General features: G+C 45.3%; 1 protein-coding gene across 5 annotated transcripts in view; it reads left to right on the forward strand.

Moving 5' to 3' along the window:
• inpp5f (inositol polyphosphate-5-phosphatase F) overlaps positions 1–19,821 on the forward strand; it is a 271,778-nt gene that overhangs the window by 130,806 nt on the left and 121,151 nt on the right. For all 5 annotated transcript variants that reach the window (XM_070876665.1, XM_070876663.1, XM_070876664.1 and 2 more), the window contains exon 3: positions 8,600–8,736. In XM_070876665.1, coding sequence (XP_070732766.1) covers positions 8,600–8,736 — 137 coding nt within the window. The remainder of the gene's footprint in view (positions 1–8,599; positions 8,737–19,821) is intronic.

Raw genomic sequence — 19,821 nt, forward strand, 5'->3', positions numbered from 1 at the left:
GTCTGTGTTTCTGACAGCGAGGGGTGGGGGGGGGGTAAGGAAAGGAGAAGGGGGTGGGGGGGGTAAGGAAAGGAGAAGGGAGTGGTGGGGGAGGCTGAACAGGCCGGGTCCAAGACTTCGGGCAGGGCCCATCCCCAGCAACAGATTTACAGGTAGGTTGGGTCGGGGGCTGGGGGGAGCAGGGCGGTCGGGTTGGGGGGGGGGTGAGAGGGAGTTGGGTTCTGGTCGCGGGGGGGGGGTGGAAGAGAGAGGGAGGTCAGGTGGGGGGGGAGAGCGCGGGTCCGGTCCGGTCTGGTTGGGGTGGGGGGGGGGGGGGGGTGAAAGGCAGCCTTATTCACGCAGCCCCAATGAGGCCATTCGGCCAGGGCTAGGGGCTGCGTGCTTCGGACCCCCCCCACACAGTTTTGGGCGCCTGGAGTTACTGCACATGCGCGCCCACTGTAGCGTGCATGTGCAGAGGTCCCGGCACTGTTTTCAGCGCAGGGACCGAGCTCCGCCCCCCACAGCTCGTGCTGCGCCGCGCCCGACTCCAGAGGACCAGCAGGGAGCCGGAGAATCTAAGTTTTTTTTAGGCGCACTTTCTGGCGCAAAAAAACGGCGTCCAGATCGGGGCTGCGCCGTTCTAGCCGAGGCCTGAAACTTGGGGCCCTAGGTTTGTATGTCACTGAATGAGAGAATTTTAAGTCCCCAGAGTCGGGGTTGGGAGGTTTAAATTGTTAAAGTGGGAAACCCCGATGTGCCCACTTCCGGTTTAACCGGGGTGGGTTGGGCAAGCGACCTGCCTTCAAGAGGTGTGTCAGTAATTATGATATTTAAAGGAGGCTGCGTGCCTCAGAATTGAGCAGCCGCAATCCGATCAATCTTCCGCCCTGCAATCCCTGCCCCCTCCACTCCCAGGCTGCGGCCTTAAACATCAGGCTTTCCCATCCGCCAGCCAGCATGTCAGTCTGGCTGGCTGTCTTGTGGGAAATGGACCTTACTTGAACAAAAATATTCAAATGCGCTTCTGCCGGTAAATTCGGCAGAATCTCTGCCTTTCCCGTATTTCCAGGTTACTCCCGCTCCCTCCCCGTAAATATCTGATCTGCTGTCTGCCGTTAGAAATTTGTGTTTTTGAAAGAAATGAGGCTGGTCGCGATCTTTGACTGTAAACAAATCACTCGGCAGCAGCGAGAAGAGTTTTAATTAACTGTCAAATGGAAGAGAGAGATTTATGTGACAGTAAAGCTGTTGTATGACAACAATACTTGTGGTTTCCATGACTTGCAAGTTTTGATGCCTTTGATGTACAGGGGTTGCAGTCTGCCCACATTCCCCTTCACTCAATCTTTGCAACTATCAATTTGTCAACTTCAGTCACTGGCTCTCCATGCTAACCAACAGGACTGCTGATTAGCAGGATCCTCACTTGGTGATTCAATCGAAGTCCAAGAACATAAACTGTGCTCGTTTTCCGAATTGATTTTTGTGATTCAGATTTCTGCTCAAACTCATTTTTATAATCTCATGTAAAACCTTCCCTGAACCAGCACAATCCCCCATGTATTTGAGTGGTAACCTGGTGCTGTTTTATTATGGCTGACAATGGGTTCATCACAAGCATTTGTAATAAGTGCCAAGTCCACCACCTGTGAGTAACCGATTTTTAATTAACTGATTTTTATTATTTAAAAGCTTTTAAAAGGCGCCCTTGTGCCAAAAAGCAGCTTAATTTTAAGCGCCTCTTCGAAGGCTGGCAAACAGGCACAATTAGCGGAAGCACGTCATGTTGCTCAATTCGGTCTGGGGGTGTGGCCTGTTTTGTGGACGGGGCCGGCTTCCAGCACAATGTCTTTTAAACCAGCGCAAAAGATTTTAAAAATTCAATTTGTGTTGGATGGTGTAATGTATGCACTGGTGAGGATGCTCACAGGTTTGTAGAGCTATTGCATTGAGTGGCTTAGCCAGTCACATGATGTTCACAAGACTGAATAAAACCCCAGTCAGTTGGGTCTCTGTCATCAATGATGAGGCATGCAGTTGTGAGCCTAGTGGATGAACTGATGTGTAGTGTGATTGTTGAGCCTTTGTTAATAAACCAACTAGTTCTTAAAGCATTGTGTTGCTATGAATTCTTGAGTAAAGAGCCCATGAATCAACATTACAGACAGAACTTGTGCTTAAAATTCCTCTACCCATTGCGCTGTTTTGACTGATTTTTGGGTGAATTGCGCTGGAAAAACCAGCGGAAACTCTATCCCAAAGTGCTTAAACCTGCATTACCCTCATGCAAGTGCAGCCATGCTAAGAAATTGTAATGTATTCGTGCAAACATCAAGCATTGGCTTCATAAAATATACATGTGAATGGAAACTCTTGCGCATACATGTTTTGATTATATTTGCACCTGTGAAACACACATCCATGAGCAGTAGTTGGGCCAAAAAAACATGCTGCATGGCTGTTTTTTGGACTGTGCAAGGCCAACACCTGAGGGTACTCAGTGGTTCGGTTTAGTTTCCCGCTAACTCCTCGTTTGTTTATTGTGGGGCTGATGATGTGCACTGGGCTTTGCCTGAGCCTGTGGGACTGAAGGCTAACCTCTTCTCTTCTCCGAATGGTAGGTCAGCTAATTTAAATATTTTGACGCTGCTTTCAGTTCTGGGAGAACACCGAGATGGCAGATGGTCTGGTGTTGGTGCCTGCTGTCCGTTTGCTGGCTGCCCCTTGAGATAAAACCGTGGCTTCCACAAATAATGTCTGATGCTTTGGTGTTTGAGATTATGGGGTAGAAGGTCCTGAAATGACAAGTTGCCCTCAGTAATTGAATTGACCGAGTAATACAGACAATCCGGTTTGTTGAAAGCCTCCCTTGGAGCAAGTGCTAGTTGGGCATTTCAAGTGGATTATAATTTACACAGATTGGGAATTTATGGGGTGTCATTCTCTGAAACTTCCCATCGCCCCCCCCCCCCCCTTCACAGTTGGGATTTTCCGTGGCTCTGTCCTCACTACTACTCTGTTCCTTCTGTTCAACAACTCCTCCATTTGCCAAACCCGATCTATTATGATTGATTTTGCTCATTCTCCTTTCAGATTGTTTGTCCTTGATACCAGTAGCCTCCGTCAGATTTGTTTATATAGATTCACTTTTTTGTAGCAGTTGTCTTTTTTAACTTTAAGATGGGCAAAGACCCACCGTGTAGAACACCGGAGAAGAGGAAGTAGTGAAGCAGAGCTTGCGTTGTAAAAAGCTCGATTGGTGGGAGGGGAGGGGGGTGGGGTGGAAGGAAGGGGAAGGTAAGACGTTTCACACTCGAGGTGCTGGGACAGACTGAGTTAGAGGAGTAGACTATACGATCGGGAGGGTATTGAAGGCCACAGGTATAATAAGTGTACCCACTTCTTAGTTTTAGTAATTTTGAAATTAGGGATGTAGAGTATCCACATCTTTTGCAAATGAATGTTCAACAGCGTTTTATGGTTATCTTCAACTTGTCTTCATTTATATGCACACCATATTTAATGTTCATTTGTACTGAATCCCCATCTTTATATACAGTGCATTTCCCAGTACCAGTGTTCATTTGTAAATATTCCATATTTTCTGGGCATAATTCCCCCTTGCCTCAATGGGAAAGAATGTAAAACAGACGTCCGATTCACTATCGCCTGTCCTGCACTACTGCCAAAAACTCATTTAAACCTGTGTGCATTAGGACGACCAATGTAATATAACTGCTAGCCTTAGATTTGTCACAAGCAGTGTCATTGGTGCTATGCTGCTAATAGTTCAGTTACCATACTCGCTGAAAGCTGACTTCACTGTTATGCTTGCTGGTTCTTGCGCTTTGTTTTTCCTCTATGAATATCTGGCCTGGTTAATAGTCACGCTGCGGAACTTCTGCAGTGTTGGCAGCGGTTTCCATCTGGTGTTGCCAATGGGCTCGTTGGCGTGCTTGCATTTCGAATGGAGAGTGACATTGTAGTAACCCAGAAGCCCATCAATTGGTTAACTGCCTATGCTGAAGGCATTCTGATATGTATACACGACCCCACAATAAGGCAAATTTGCTTCTGACTTCATTGTCGTGTGCCCATTGCTCAAGACAATTTAATGTGGCAGTCCTTTTCATTGTGACTTCAACCATCGATGCTGACGTGCAGGGGCCTCATATAATCTGCATTCTGGATGAGCAGAGCATTTTCTTCAGTTGAATATTGTGAAGACCGAAGCCATTGTTTTTGGTCCCTGCCACAAACTCCGTTCCTGAGCCACTGACTCTATCCCTCTACCCAACTTCTGTCTGAGGCTGAACCAGACTGTTTGCAACCTTGGTGTCGCATTTGACCCTGAAATGAGCTTTCAACCACATCCGCAGCATAACTAAGACCGTCTATTTCCACCTCTGTAACATCGCCCGTCTCTGCCCTTGCCCCAGCTCATTCACTGCTGAAACGCTCATCCATGCCTTTGTTACCTCCTAGACTTGACTGTTCCAAAGCACTCCTGGCTGGCTTCCCACATTCTACCCTACATAAACTAGAGGTGATCCAAAACTCGGCTGCCCATGTCCTAACTCATACCAGGTCCTGCTCACCCATCACCCCTGTGCTCGCTGACTTACATTGGTTTCTGGTTAAGCAAGGCCTCTTTCAAAATTCTCATATTTTCAAATCCCTCCATGGCCTCACCCTCCCTATCCCATCTCCTCCAGCCCCAACCGCGCCCCCCCACAACCCCACCCCCGAGATGCCTGCGCTCTAATTCTGCCGTCTTGCTCACCCATTGGTGGCCATGCCTTCCGTTGCCTAGGCCCCAAGCTCTGGAACTCCCTGCCTAAGCCTCTCTGCCTCGTTACCTCAAAGGTTACAACAAAGGTTATGCCTTCAAATGTGCCCAACACATCCTTCAAGATGCTCCTTAAAACCTACCTCCTTTGACCAAGCTTTTGATCACTTGCGCTAATTTCTACTTGTGGCTCAGTATCTCATTGTTTTATCTCAATTCTCCTTTGAAGCGCCTGGGGATGTTGCACACCGTTAAAGGCGCTATATAAATACAAATTGTTCTATTTTCAGCATGGGATTCTGCTGAGTGCTCAAGATTTCTGAATTTACTCTTGCATCTCATGGCAGACAATGAAACATTAGTTGTATTACTTTCCATAATGGACTTTGTGCTCGTCAAGATGAGGGATGTCCCTGCTGGGGAACATATTTCTCATTTCAGCATCCAGCACTTCCAGATCCGATCTAGCACAAGTTAACTTTCAAATAAAGCTTTCATTATTCTGCTCTAACCCGCCCTAAAAACTATGTTGATTCTGCCAATGTGACATTTTGTTTTTTTAGCACCAGTCATAGAATCACACAGCACAGGAGGAGGTCATCTGGTCCATTGTTCCAAGTCAGCTCTTTGAAAGAGCTGTCCAATTAGTCCCATAGCCCTGCACATTTTTCCTTTTCAAGTATATATCCGGGTTCCTTTGAAAGTTCCCACTGAATTTGCTTCCACCAACCTTTGGGAATGCAATACCCGAGTCATCAAAATTTGCTGCGTAAAAAATATTCTCCATCTCCCATCTACTTACAATTATCTGAAATCTGGTTACTGACCCCTATGCCTGTTTCTCCTTGTTACTCTTATCAAAACCTCACAATTTTGAACCTCTATTAAATCTTCCCACAATGTTCCCTGCTCTCAGGAGAACGATCCCAACCTCTCCAGTCTCTCCATATAACTGAAGTCCCTCATCTCTGGTATCCTACTGGTCAATCTCCACTGCATCCCCTCTAAAGGCCTTGACATCCTTCCGAAAGTGTGTGCCCAGAATTGGACACATGCTCCAGTGATTTGTAAAGGATTACCTTAGCTTTCTGAGCCGTCATGCTTGTGGCCTGGGAGTGGGGCTGCTCAGTTTGTGATACTTGATGCTGCATTCTGAGCAGTTGAGTCCTGGTAACATTATTTTTGACCTTTAACCCGCTGAGTTTAACTCTTCCTTTTAGTTTGCGATGATGCTTCTACATTGAATCTGTCAGCCTGTTGAAGATTCAGATTTTTGTGCACTTACTGTTTGGAGACCTGATTGTTTTGAAAAGCTGATTTTTGTGGTGCAAGAGGAGTTCTGATGAAAGTAGCATGTGGATTTGATGCAGCAAGAGAATTATAGCTTTTAAAGGAAGTGCCTGAGAGTCGATGTTTCCCACTGGGGAATATACCCCACCAGCAACAAGGCTAATGTCTGTCTATATGTACATTTTATGACAGTTCCCAGAAACCATAAATACTTTTCCTTTTTCTCTTTTTTAAAAAATTTCTCCAATAAATTCCAGGATTGCACCTGAGCTTAAGAAATTCTGTTTCGCGAATGGGCTGGGGCATAGTTGTAAATAACATTGGTGTTTATCCCTTCAAAATCTTTCAGCAAGCCATCATGGACAGTTGTAGCATGTTATTTGAGACCACAGCACAAACGAGATGATGTTCAGTGTGACAATGCTTTATAATTGTTTGGCAAATCAGATTAGTCAAAGTTAATGACACTTGCATGTTGTATGACCTCTGAGCTATCTAGAACAATCATTCACGCATAAGGAGCTTGAGGTAATCGGCTAATCCTGTGTTCGAATACAATTGGTATTTCCATCGCAATAAATGAAAAGGTCTTCGAACATTTTGAAGGCTAGTTGTGATCAGATTTACTTAATTGTCACAACTACATGCACAATAACCCCATTTTCTGGCTTTCCCATGTATCCATTGAAGTGAACCTTTTTGGAGCCAAGAGTAGTTTGGTTTATTCTTCAGTGGAAATGTGGAAACCCACACACTTCAAATAAAGCAAAATGAAACTTTTAAGTTGGCATGAATTGAATATTCTCGAGCTTTGCTCTGAAGCATAGCTTAAAAAGCTCATTAGTTTAATGTAAATAATAAGAACATAGGAAATAGGAGTAGGCCATACGGCCCCTCGAGCCTGTAAGATCATGGTTCATCTTCTACCGCAACTCCACTTTCCTGCACTATCCACATATCCCTTAATATCCACAAATCTATTGATCTGTCTTGAATATACTCAAAGACTGAGCCTCCACGGCCCCCTGGGGTAGAAAATTCCAAAGGTTCACCAGCCTCTGAGTGAAGAAATTTCTCCTTGTCTCAGTCCTAAATGGCCAACTCCTCATTCTGAGTCTGTGACCCCTGGTTCCAGACTCCCCAGCCAGAGGAAACATCCTCCCTGCATCTACCCTGTCAAGCCCTGTAAGAATAAATTTCTGGTAAACCTGCAGCAAATGTTTGTTGCTTTTATGCTGAGATACTCTTTTTCCTCCCAAGACGATCACAAAAAAAGAGGCAATTTTTCTTTTTGAAAACACTTAATTTAACAGATGACAACTAGCATTAATATATTGACAGTTTAAAAAGCTATCTTCCACATGCCTGGCGAGGGCAAGACTGGTGTTTATCCAGGCAGTGTGCCATTAATAGCAGCAATTTTAGCCAAAAGCCAGCCACTATATTTTTCTGTATCAATCAGTAAAATTAAATTTTGAGATGACAGTTTACCAATTGCAGCATGCTGTCTGTCATTGCCCAATTTTACAGTCCTAGCCAAACAACACCGAATATGGTCCGAATTTGCTTTGTGTATTCGACAGAATAGAAAAATACCTTGGAACACACCTCTGCATAATATCGTTGGGTTGAAGTAAAATTGGCTCAAATTTCTCTCTTGTTTATGACTGTCCTGTAAACTGCATATGCAGCTTTCTATTTTTTTTTTAAAGTATTTTTTCATGGGTGTCTCTGAACTGTGAATTTTATTTAAAGGAATGAAAAGTAAAACTATTTTATCTCCTGAAACTTGGGAAAAGCAGTGTTTGATCATATTTGGAGAGTGAGCTCCAAGGTTGTAACCTGGTACCTTGGCGAAAAAGGGTTAAATTAGGACAGGTTGCATAGACTAGGCTTGTATTCCCTTGAGTATGGACGATTAAGGGATTATCTAATTGAGGTGTTTAAGATGATTAAAGGAATTAATCGGGTAGATGGAAAGAAATTATTTCCTGTGGTGAGGGAGTCCAGAACCAGGGGATATAACCTTAAAATTAGAGCTAGGACACTCGGGGGTGATGTCGGGAAGCACTTCTTCATACACAGGGTAGTGGCAATCTGGAACTCCCTTGTCCCAAGGGATGAATGGCCGACTCTTGTTCGTACGTTCCTAGCCCCCCTGAAGTCTCCTCCGCTGCCCATGCACCCCGCTTCCCATTTAGATTAGTGCAGGTGCTGGTCCCGAAGCAGATTAATGAAGAACATTCTGCCTCTGTTTATTTTTGTTCCATGATTGAGGCAGCTTTGGAAAATGAATCTCGGGCTTCAGGTCCTGGGTTGGATATCTTTTTCCATTTTGTAATCCGATACCATGTTCTTACCACTCGCCCGTTGCCTCACCCAGTCCAATTTGACTTGGCAAAAGGTGACGAGCTGCCGTCGGGATTTTCCATCCATCGCAGTTAGCCCTGGTGCAGTCACTTGTTCCTATATCTGACCTCCTGAGCAATGGGCCGAAGTGACCTTTCCATTATTGACTGATCTTGGCTTGCCTTTCAGACTTTGCATGGCGGCTCCTTCTCATCCGCCAGAAAGCCGTGGTTGGAAAGCTTCCGGGGGAACATGAAGTGTACAAAATAACCAAGATAGCAGTGATCCCACTCTCTGAAGCGGAGCCTCAGGATCTGGAACTGGAGGTAAAAAAAAAAAATTGAGCTTCTCTTCAGCAGGACTTGAATTTGTTTAATATACAGTTCTTCCGCCTGGATATTCTAAACAGCAAAATATTTCATTTCTTACATCTTAAATACACCTGGCGACCTGTTTTTTTTTAACAAAACATAGTTCCCATCAAATTTTACACTTTGGAAACTGTTCCCAAAACCTGGTGGATGTCCACCGCTGCTGTATATAGTCCATGTCTCTGAGCCAAATAGGAGGGCGGGTATTACGACAGCCCTGTAGTCCATGAGCTTGGTGCCAGTTCTACATGTACGCTGACGATTCTCCGCTCCACCTCACCACTACCTCTCTCAACCCCTCCACATCTGATTTGTCAGACTGCTTGTCTGAAATCCAGTGCTGGGTGAGCAGACATTTCCTTCAACAAAATATTGGGACGACCTAAGCCATTGCCTTCGCGTCCCGCCACAAACTCCGTTCCCTCGCCACCCACTCCATCCCCCTCTCTGGCACTGTCTGAGGCTGAACCAGACTGATCGCAGCCTTAGTATCATATTTGACCCAGGGATGAGCTTCTGACCACATCCGCTCCATCACCAAAACCGCCTACTTTCACCTCCGTAACATTGTCCGTCCCCGCCCCTGCTTCAGCTCATCTGCTGCTGAAACCCTCATCCATGCCTTGGTTACCTTTAGACTTGACTATTCCAATGCTCTCCTGGCCGGCCTCTGAACTTCCACCCTTTTGTAAACTTGAGCTTATCCAAAGCTCAGCTGCCCGTGTCCTAACTCGCACCAAGTCCTGCTCACCCATCACCCCTCTCTTTGATGACCAAATTGGCTCTCGGTCCAGCAATGCCTCAATGTAAACTTCTCACCCTGGTTTTCAAATCCTTCCATCGTCTCTCCCCTCCCTATCTCTCTAACCTCCTCCAGCCCTACAACCCTTATAGATATCTGCGCTCTTCCAATTCTGGCCTCTTGTGCATCCCTGATTTTAATCACTCCTAATTGGCGGCCGTGCCTTCAGCTGCCAAGGTCCTAAGCTGTGGAACTCCCTCCCGAAGCCCCTCAGTATCTCTACCGTTCTGATTCCTTTAAGGTGCTCCTAAAAGCCCACCTCTTTGACCTAGCTTTTGATCATCTGTCCTAATATCTCCTGTGGCTCCAAGTCAAATGTTCTTGGATACCGCTCCTGTGAAGCGCCTTGGGATGTTTTACCATGTTAAAGGCACAATATAAATGTATCTTCTTGTTGATTTATAGGTTGTGTGTTCAACCTTGGGTTGCTAACCCTCCAGGATTGTCTGGGAATCTCCTGGAATGGAGGGTTGCTCTTCGGGGTACTGCTGCTAGCAACCCAGGCGAAGAACGTTTTGCATAGAAACATAGAAAATAGGTGGAGGAGTAGGCCATTTGGCCCTTCGAGCCTGCACCGCCATTCAATAAGATCATGGCTGATCATCCACCTCAGTACCCCTTTCCTGCTTTCTCTCCATACCCCTTGATCCCTTTAGCCATAAGGGGCATACCTAACTCCCTCTTGAATATATCCAATGAACTGGCATCAACAACTCTCTGCAGCAGGGAATTTCACAGGTTAACAACTCTGAGTGAAGAATTTCTCCTCATCTCAATCCTAAATGGCTTACCCCTTATCCTTAGATTGTATCCCCTGGTTCTGGACATCCCCAACATCGGGAACATTTTTCCTGCATCTAACCTGTCCAGTCCCATCAGAATTTTATGTTTCTGAGATCCCCTCTTGTCCTTCTAAACTCCAGTGTATAAAGGCCCAGTTGATCCCGTCTCTCCTCATGTCAGTCCAGCCATCCCGGGAATCAGTCTGGTGAACCTTCGCTGCACTCACTCAATAGCAAGAACATCCTTCCTCAGATTAGGAGACCAAAACTGAACACACTATTCCAGGTGAGGCCTCACCAAGGCCCTGTACAACTGCAGTAAGACCTCCCTGCTCCTATACTCAAAACCCCTAGCTATGAAGGCTAACATACCATTTGCTGCCTTCACTGCCTGCTGTACCTGCATGCCAACTTTCAATGACTGATGTACCATAACACCCAGGTCTCATTGCACCTCCCCTTTTTCTAATCTGCCACCACCATTCAGATAATATTCTGCCTTCGTGTTTTTGCCCCCAAAGTGGATAACCTCACATTTATCCACATTATACTGCATCTGCCATGCATTTGCCCACTCACCTAACCTGTCCAAGTCACCCTGCAGCCTCTCGGCATCCTCCTCACAGCTCACTCCGCCACCCAGTTTAGTGTCATCTGCAAACTTGGAGATATTACACTCAATTCCTTCATCCAAAATCATTAATGTATATGGTAAATAGCCGGGGTCCCAGCAATGAGCCCTGCGGCACCCCACTAGTCACTGCCTGCCATTCTGAAAAGGACCCATTTATCTCTGCTTCCTGTCTGCCAACCGGTTCTCTCCACGTCAGTACATTACCCCCAATACCATGTGCTTTAGTTTTGCACACCAATCTCTTGTGTGGAACCTTGTCAAAAGCCTTTTGAAAGTCCAAATGCACACATCCACCGGTTCTCCCTTGTCCACTCGACTAGTTACATCCTCAAAAAATTCCAGAAGATTTGTCGAGCATGATTTCCCTTTCATAAATCCATGCTGACTTGTACCGATCCTGTCACTGCTTTCCAAATGCGCTGCTATTTCATCTTTAATAATTGATTCCAACATTTTTCCCACTACTGATGTCAGGCTAACCGGTCTATAATTACCTGTTTTCTCTCTCCCTTTTTAAAAAAAAGTGGTGTTACATTAGCTACCCTCCAGTCCATAGGATTTGTGGCTCGTGTAACTGCGCACCTTGGCTATCTCTATTGTTGCTTCATACACCTTGAGCCCTAAAGTAAAAGGCAGGGTTGTGACGCAAGTTGACAGATCTGAAACGTTAATGTTTCTCCACAGATGCTGCCTGACCTGAGATTTCCAGCATTTTCGGTTTTTATTTCAGGTTCCAGCATCCGCAATATTTTGCTTTTGTGTTAGTAAAAGGCAGCCTGTGCCGCTTAGGGGGCAGCTCTTGTTCTGCTGAAGTAGGACGACACATACATTTGATCGTGTTCTTTTAGTATGCGTTGGAGAGAAACCGAGACACAATAGTATTGCATATTGAAGTAATGGAGGACATAATCTTATCCCTTGATGTGCGGAAGCCCTTGTATTAGTATGGATTAACATGGCTCATTTTCCATTTTAATTGAGATTAATGAAACTCGGTCAAAACCAGACAACAATTAAATCAGCCAGGAACACTAACCCTCTCTTTCATCCAAACCCCTCAAACAAGGCAGCCAGAGGATAAAACATTGAAATTTAAACCAGAATAAGGGTGCAGCACACTCGAAATCTGGAACGTTAGGACATTGCTCTACATGTCCATCCTCCGGCCTCATAAGATCTATATCGGTTCGGTTGAGGTGTAGATTTGGTTGGGGATGGGGGGGCTGGACGTTGTGGACAATAAAAATTAGAAATTATAATCTCCTTCAGCTGTCTTCTACATATTGGCTTGGCAGTGAAATGGCATTGCATACATGTAGAAGATGATGCACCTGTTTCTCCCCCCCCCCCACCCCCCACCCCCCAAGGCTACAAGTCACATTTTGGGATTGCTAATTATGCAACCCTGGGAGCATCTTGGTGTAATTTATGCTAAATATGCTGTTAAAGTAGGACTGAAGAGATTCACAGAACACAAGAGCCAGAGAAATGTAGATTCAGATCCAGACAGAGTGTCTACCAGAAGTTGGTTTAAGTATCATCATGTTTCGATTAGCTATGGAAAAGGACAGGGAGCAATCTAGAGTAAAAATACTTAATTGGAGTAAGGCAAATTTCAGTAGGATGAGAACGGATCTGGCCTGGGTAAATTGGAATCAAAGATTGGTAGGCAAAACTGTAGTGGAACAATGGGCTGCCTTTGAAGAGGAAGTAGTTTGGGTACAGTCGAGGTACATTCCCACTAGGGGGAAAGGTAGGGCAACTAAAGTCAAATCTCCCTGGATGATGAAAGAGATGGAAACATAGAAAATAGGTGCAGGAGTAGGCCATTTGGCCCTTCGAGCCTGCACCACCACTCAATAAGATTATGGCTGATCATTCCCTCAGTACCCCTTTCCTGCTTTCTCTCCATACCCCTTGATCCCTTTAGCTGTAAGGGCCATATCTAACTCCCTCTTGAAAATATCCAATGAACTGGCATCAACGACTCTTTGCAGTAGTGAATTCCACAGGTTAACAACTCTCTGAGTGAAGATATTTCTCCTCATCTCAGTCCGAAATGGCTTACTCCTTATCCTTAGACTGTGTCCCCTGGTTCTGGACTTCCCCATCATCGGGAACATTCTTCCCGCATCTAACCTGTCCAGTTCCGTCAGAATCTTATGTTTCTGAGATTCCCCCCCCCCTCATCCTTCTAAACTCCAGTGTATAAAGGCCCAGTTGATCCAGTCTCTCCTCATATGTCAGTCCAGCCATCCCAGGAATCAGTCTGGTGAACCTTCGCTGCACTCCCTCAATAGCAAGAATGTCCTTCCTCAGATTAGGAGACCAAAACTGAACACAATATTCCAGGTGAGGCCTCACCAAGGCCCTGTACAACTGCAGTAAGACCTCCCTGCTCCTATACTCAAATCCCATAACTATGAAGGCCAACATGCCATTTGTCGCCTTCACCGCCTGCTGTACCTGCATGCCAACTTTCAATGACTGATGAACCATGACACCCAGGTCTCGTTGCACCTCCCCCTTTCCTAATCCGCCATTCAGATAATATTCTGCCTTTGTGTTTTTGCCACCAAAGTGGATAACCTCACATTTATCCACATTATACTGTGTCTGCCATGCATTTGCCCACTCCCCTAACCTGTCCAAGTCACCTGCAGCCTTTTAGCATCCTCCTCACAGCTCACACCGCCACCCAGTTTAGTGTCATCTGCAAACTTGGAGGTATTACACTCAATTCCTTCATCTAAATCATTGATGTATATTGCAAAGAGCTGGGGTCCCAGCACTGAGTCCTGCGGCACTCCACTCGTCACTGCTTGCCATTCTGAAAAGGACCCGTTAATCCTGACTCTCTGCTTCCTGTCTGCCAACCAGTTCTCTATCCATGTCAGTACATTACCCCCAATACGATGTGCTTTGATTTTACACACTAATCTCTTGTGTGGGACCTTGTCAAAAGCCTTTTGAAAGTCCAAATACACCACATCCACTGGTTCTCCCTTGTCCACTCTACTAGTTACATCCTCAAAAAATTCCAGAAGATTTGTCAAGCATGATTTCCGTTTCATAAATACATGCTGACTTGGACCGATCCTGTCACTGCTTTCCAAATGCGCTGCTATTTCATCTTTAATAATTGATTGATTCCAACATTTTCCCCACTACTGATATCAGGCTGACCGGTCTATAATTCCCCATTTTCTCTCCCTCCTTTTTTTAAACAGTGGTGTTGCATTAGGAACTGATTCAGAGTCGATAGACTGTTGGAAAATGACCCCCAATGCATCCACTATTTCTATGGCTACTTCCTTTGTCTGCATCCCAGAATACTTATCAGGCCCTGGGGATTTATCGGCCTTCAATCCCATCAATTTCCCAAACACAATTTCCTGCTTTATAAGGATATCCTTCAGTTCCTCCTTCTCACTAGACCCTCGGTCCCCGAGTATTTCCGGAAGGTTATTTGTGTCTTTCTTAGTGAAAAGAGAACCAAAGTATTTGTTTAACTGGTCTGCCATTTCTTTGTTCCCCATTATAAATTCACCTGAATCTGACTGCAGGGGACCTACGTTTGTTTTCACTAATCTTTTTCTCTTCACATATCTATGGAAGCTTTTGCAGTCAGTTTTTATGTTCCCAGCAAGGTTCCTCTCATGCTCTGTTTTCCGTCTCCTAATTAAACCCTTTGTCCTCCTCTGCTTTATTACAAAATTCTCCCAGTCCTCAGGTTTACTGCTTTTTCTGGCCAATTTATATGCCTCTTCCTTGGATTTAACAGTATTTAATTTCCCTTGTTAGCCACGGTTGAGCCACCTTCCCCATTTTATTTTTACTCCAGACAGGGATGTACAATTGCTGAAGTTCATCCATGTGATCTTTAAATGTTTGCCATTGCCTATCCACCATCAACCCTTTAAGTATCACTCGCCAGTCTATTCCAGCCAATTCACGTCTCATACCATCTAAGTTACCTTTCCCCAAGTTCAGGACCCTCGTCTCTGAATTACCTGCGTCACTCTCCATCTTAATAAAGAATTCTACCATATTATGGTCACTCTTCCCCAAGGGGCCTCGTACAACAAGATTGTTAATTAGTCCTTTTTCAATACACATTACCCAGTCTAGGATGGCCAGCCCGCTAGTTGGTTCCTCGACATATTGGTCTGGAAAACCATCCCTAGTACACTCCAGGAAATCCTCCTCCACCGCATTGCTACCAGTTTGGTTAGCCCAGTCAATATGTAGATTAAAGTCGCCCATGATAACTACTGTACTTTTATTGCATGCATCTCTAATTTCTTGTTTGATGCTGTCCCCATCCTCATTACTACTGTTTGGTGGTCTATACACAACTCCCAGTAACGTTTTCTGCCCTTTGGTATTCTGCGGCTCCACCCATACAGATTCCACATCATCCAAGCTAATGTCCTTCCTTACTATTGTTAATTTCCTCTTCAACCAGCAATGTCACCCCACCTCCTTTGCCTTTCTGTCTATCCTTTCTGAATGTTGAATACCCCTGGATGTTGAGTTCCCAGCCTTGGTCACCCTGGAGCCATGTCTCCTTGATGCCAATTGCATCATATATGTTTACTGCAATCTGCGGAATTAATTCGTCCACCTTATTCCGAATATTCCTCGCATTGAGGCACAGAACCTTCAGGCTTGTCTTTTTAACACCCTTTGCCCCTTTAGGATTTTGCTGTAATGTGGCCCTTTTTGCTTTTTGCCTTGGGTTTCTCTGCCCTCCACTTTTACTTTTCTTCTTTCTATCTTTTGTTTCTGCCCCCGTTCTACTTCCCTCTGTCTCCCTGCATAGGTTCCCATCCCCCTGCCATATTAGTTTAACCCCTCCCCAACAGCACTAGCAAACACGCCCCCTTGGACATTGGTTCCGGTCCTGCCCAGATGCAGACCGTCCAGTTTGTACTGGTCCCACCTCTCCCAGAACCGGTTCCAATGTCTGCAGAATTTGAATCCCTCCCTTCTGCACCACTCCTCAAGCCACGTATTCATCTGAGCTATCCTGCAATTCCTACTCTGACTAGCACGTGGCACTGGTAGCAATCCTGAGATTACTACTTTTGAGGTCTTACTTTTTAATTTTAACCCTAGCTCCCTAAATTTGTTTTGTAGGACCTCATCCCGTTTTTTACCTATATCGTCGGTGCCTGTATGCATCATGACAACTGGCTGTTTACACTCCCCCTTCAAAATGTCCTGCACCCGCTACGAGACATCCTTGACCCTTGCACCAGGGAGGCAACATACCATCCTGGAGTCTCGATTGCGGCCACAGAAACATCTATCATTTCCCCTTACAATAGAATCCCTTATCACTATAGCTCTCCCACTCTTTCCTGTCCTCCTGTGCAGCAGAGCCACCCACAGTGCCATGGACTTGGCTGCTGCTGCACTCTCTTGATGACTCATCCCCCTCAACAGTACCCAAAGCGGTGTATCCGTTTTGCAAGGCGATGACTGCAGGGGACCCCTGCACTACCTTCCACTGCTCATCCTGTTGGTCACCCATCCCCTGTCTGGCTGTGTAACCTTTACCTGCAGTAAGACCAACTCACTAAACGTGCTATTCACGTCATTCTCAGCATCATGCATGCTCCAGAGTGAATCCACCCGCGGCTCCAGTGCAGCAATGCAGTCTGTCAGGAGCTGCAGGCGGATGCACTTCCCGCACATGTCGTCAGGGACACGAGGCGTCCCTGACTTCCCACATAGTACAGGAGGAGCATTACACGTGTCCGAGCTCTCCTGCCATGATTTGACCCCTAGATTAACTTAATTTGGAAACAATAATGCTAAAAGTTACTCACTGATAAAGAAAAAGAAAAACTACTCACCGATCACTTACCCCCTTGGCTGTGATGTCACCTTTAGATTTCTTTCTACTTGTTTTTTGCCTCCCCCCCAGCTGCAGCTGCACCAGCTGGGCCTTTATAGGCCGCTCCGACGTCCCCGAACCTCTTACTGTGACGCCACGCTTTGTTTTCTTTTCCTCCCAGGTCGGGGAGTCAGCACTGGTGGGGAAAAACAAGACAAAGCAACACCCCCTGCTTCCACTCACCTTAATTCTCCCACTTACCAAACTCTTACATTTGCACTCTGACCTGCCGCTGCACTCCGAGCAAGACTGCACCAACCCCCCTCTTTTTATACTGTCCTTGGAGAGTAAGATGAAGCAGGAAAAGAGAGCGTATGACAGTTGTCGGGTCAGGAATACATCAGAGAGTCAGGCTAATATAGAAAGTCCAGAGAAGTGAACAAGAAAAGAAGAGCTAAGAGAGGAGGTGAGAATAGATGGCAACCAACAAAAAGTAATCCAAAATTCTTCTATAGGCATATAAATAGTAAAAGGGTAGCAAGAGGAGGGGCGGGGCCAATTAGAGATCAAAAAGGAGACCTAAGCATGGAGGCAGAGGGCATGGCTGAGGTACTAAATGAATACTTCGTCTTTACCAAGGAAGAAGATGCTGCCATAGACGTAGTAAAGGAGGAGGAAATATTGGATGGGAATAGAATTGATAAAGTTGAGGTACTAGAAAGGCTGGCTGTACTTAAAGTAGATAAGTCACCAGGACCGGATGGGATGCATCCTAGGACACTGAGGGAAGTGAAGGCAGAAATCGTGGAGATACTGGCCATAATTTTCCAATCCTCCATAGATACGGGGGTGGTGTCAGGACTGGAGACATTGCAAATGTTACACCCTTGTTCAAAAAAGGGTGTAAAGATAAACCCAGCAACTACAGGCCAGTCAGTTTAACTTCGGTCGTGGGGAAGCTTTTAGAAACAATAATCCATGACAAAATTAAGTCACTTGGACAAGTGTGGATTAATTAAGGAAAGCCAGCACGGATTTGTTAAAGGCAAATTGTGTTTAACCAACTTGACTGAGTTTTTTGATGAGGTAGCAGAGAGGGTTGATGAGGGTAATGCGGTTGATGTGGTGTACATGGATTTGCAAAAGGCATTTGACAGTGCCACACAAGAGGCTTGCCAGCAAAGTTAAATCCCATGGAATAAAAGGGACAGTGGCAGCCTGGGTACACAATTAGCTAAGTGATAGGAAACAGAGTTGTTTTTCAGACTGGAGGAAGGTAGACAGTGGTGTTCCCCAGGGATTGGCACTAGGACCACTGCTTTTCTTGATATATATTAATGACTTGGATGTGGGAGTACAGGGCACAATGTCAACATTTGCAGATGGCACAAAACTTGGAAATATAGTCAACAGTGAGGAGGCGAGTGATAAGACTACAAGAGGACATAGACAGGCTGGTGGAATGGGGAAATACATTGCAGATGAAATTTAACGCAGCAAAGTGTGATGTGATCCATTTTGGTAGAAAAAATGTGGAGAGGAAGTATAAACTGAAGAGCCTTAGAGAGGGTGCAGAAAAGATTTACGAGAATGATTCCAGGGTGAGGGACTTCAGTTACATAGACTGGAGAAGCTGGGGTTATTTTCCTTCGGGCAGAGAAGGTTGAGAGGAGATTTGATCGAGGTGTTCAAAATCATGACGTGTCTCGACAGAGTAGATGGAGAGAAACTGTTCCCATTGGTGGAGAAACAGAGGGCACAGATTTAAGGTGATTGGCAGAAGAACCAAAGGTGACATGAACTTTATTACACAGCGAGTGGTTAGGATCTGGAATGCACTGCCTGAAAGGGTGGTGGAGGCAGACTTTATCGTGGCTTTCAAAAGGGAGTTGTATAAGTACCTGAAAGAAGACAAATTGCAGGGCTACAGGGAAAGGGCAGGGAGTGGGACTACTCGAGGTGCTCTTGCAGAGCCGGCACGGGCTCGACGGGCCGAATGGCCGTCTTCCGTGCTGTAACCATTCCATGATTCTTAGTCAAAAAAGAAAGACTTGGATTTATATAGCGCCTTTCACCACCACTGGATGTCTCAAAGCACTTTACAGCCAATGAAGTACTTTTGGAGTATAGTCAGTATTGTAATGTGGGAAACAAGGCAGCCAGTTTGCGCACAGCAAGCACCCACAAAAAGCAACATGATGACCAGGTAATGTTTTATTTGTTATGTTGATTGAGGGATAAATATTAGCCAGGACACTGGGAATAACTTTTACGTCCACCTGAGAGAGCAGACAGGGCCTCGATTTAACATCTCATCTGAAAGATGGCACATCTGACAGTGCAGCACTCCCCCAGCACTGCACTGGAGTGTCAGCCTAGATTTTAAGATGCTCCTTAAAACATACCTCTTTGACCAAGCTTTTGGTCATCTGTGTAATTTCTTATGTTGCTTGGTGTCAAATTTATTTGTTTTGTCTTATAACACTCCTGTGAAGCGCCTTGGAACGTTTTACTACGTTAAAGGCGCTATATAAATTCAAGTTGTTGCATTATAGTATTATCTGGTTCGTGTAGTTTAATTCTGCTCAAATACTTGAACTGATACTTGTATGAAATTGTTTTCAAGTCGGCTCTTTCAGAATGACCTTTTTAATTTGACATGACTTGTACTGGCAGCGTTACATGTCCAACAAAACCCGTGCCTTCCAATAGGGTATTGGTGACAATGATACTACAATATTATTGCTTCCCAATTTAAAAGTGTCCTTAATTGATGAAGCAATTTCCTGCGGGGAAACTGACCATGCAGTGTGCAGCAGAAAGCTTGTGGTATTAATCGATCTACTGGACTTGGACAATACAGGAAAGTGCCCCTTCCTTAACCCCACCCACATGGAAAGTGGAATCATTTGTGTTTTATGCTGTGAAGTTATGCACAAATGTATTCTTTAAAACCATCTCTGGGTTTTCAATCTGT

The sequence above is a fragment of the Pristiophorus japonicus genome, chromosome 3 (genome assembly GCF_044704955.1).
Source record: "Pristiophorus japonicus isolate sPriJap1 chromosome 3, sPriJap1.hap1, whole genome shotgun sequence".
Lineage (NCBI taxonomy): Eukaryota > Metazoa > Chordata > Chondrichthyes > Pristiophoridae > Pristiophorus > Pristiophorus japonicus.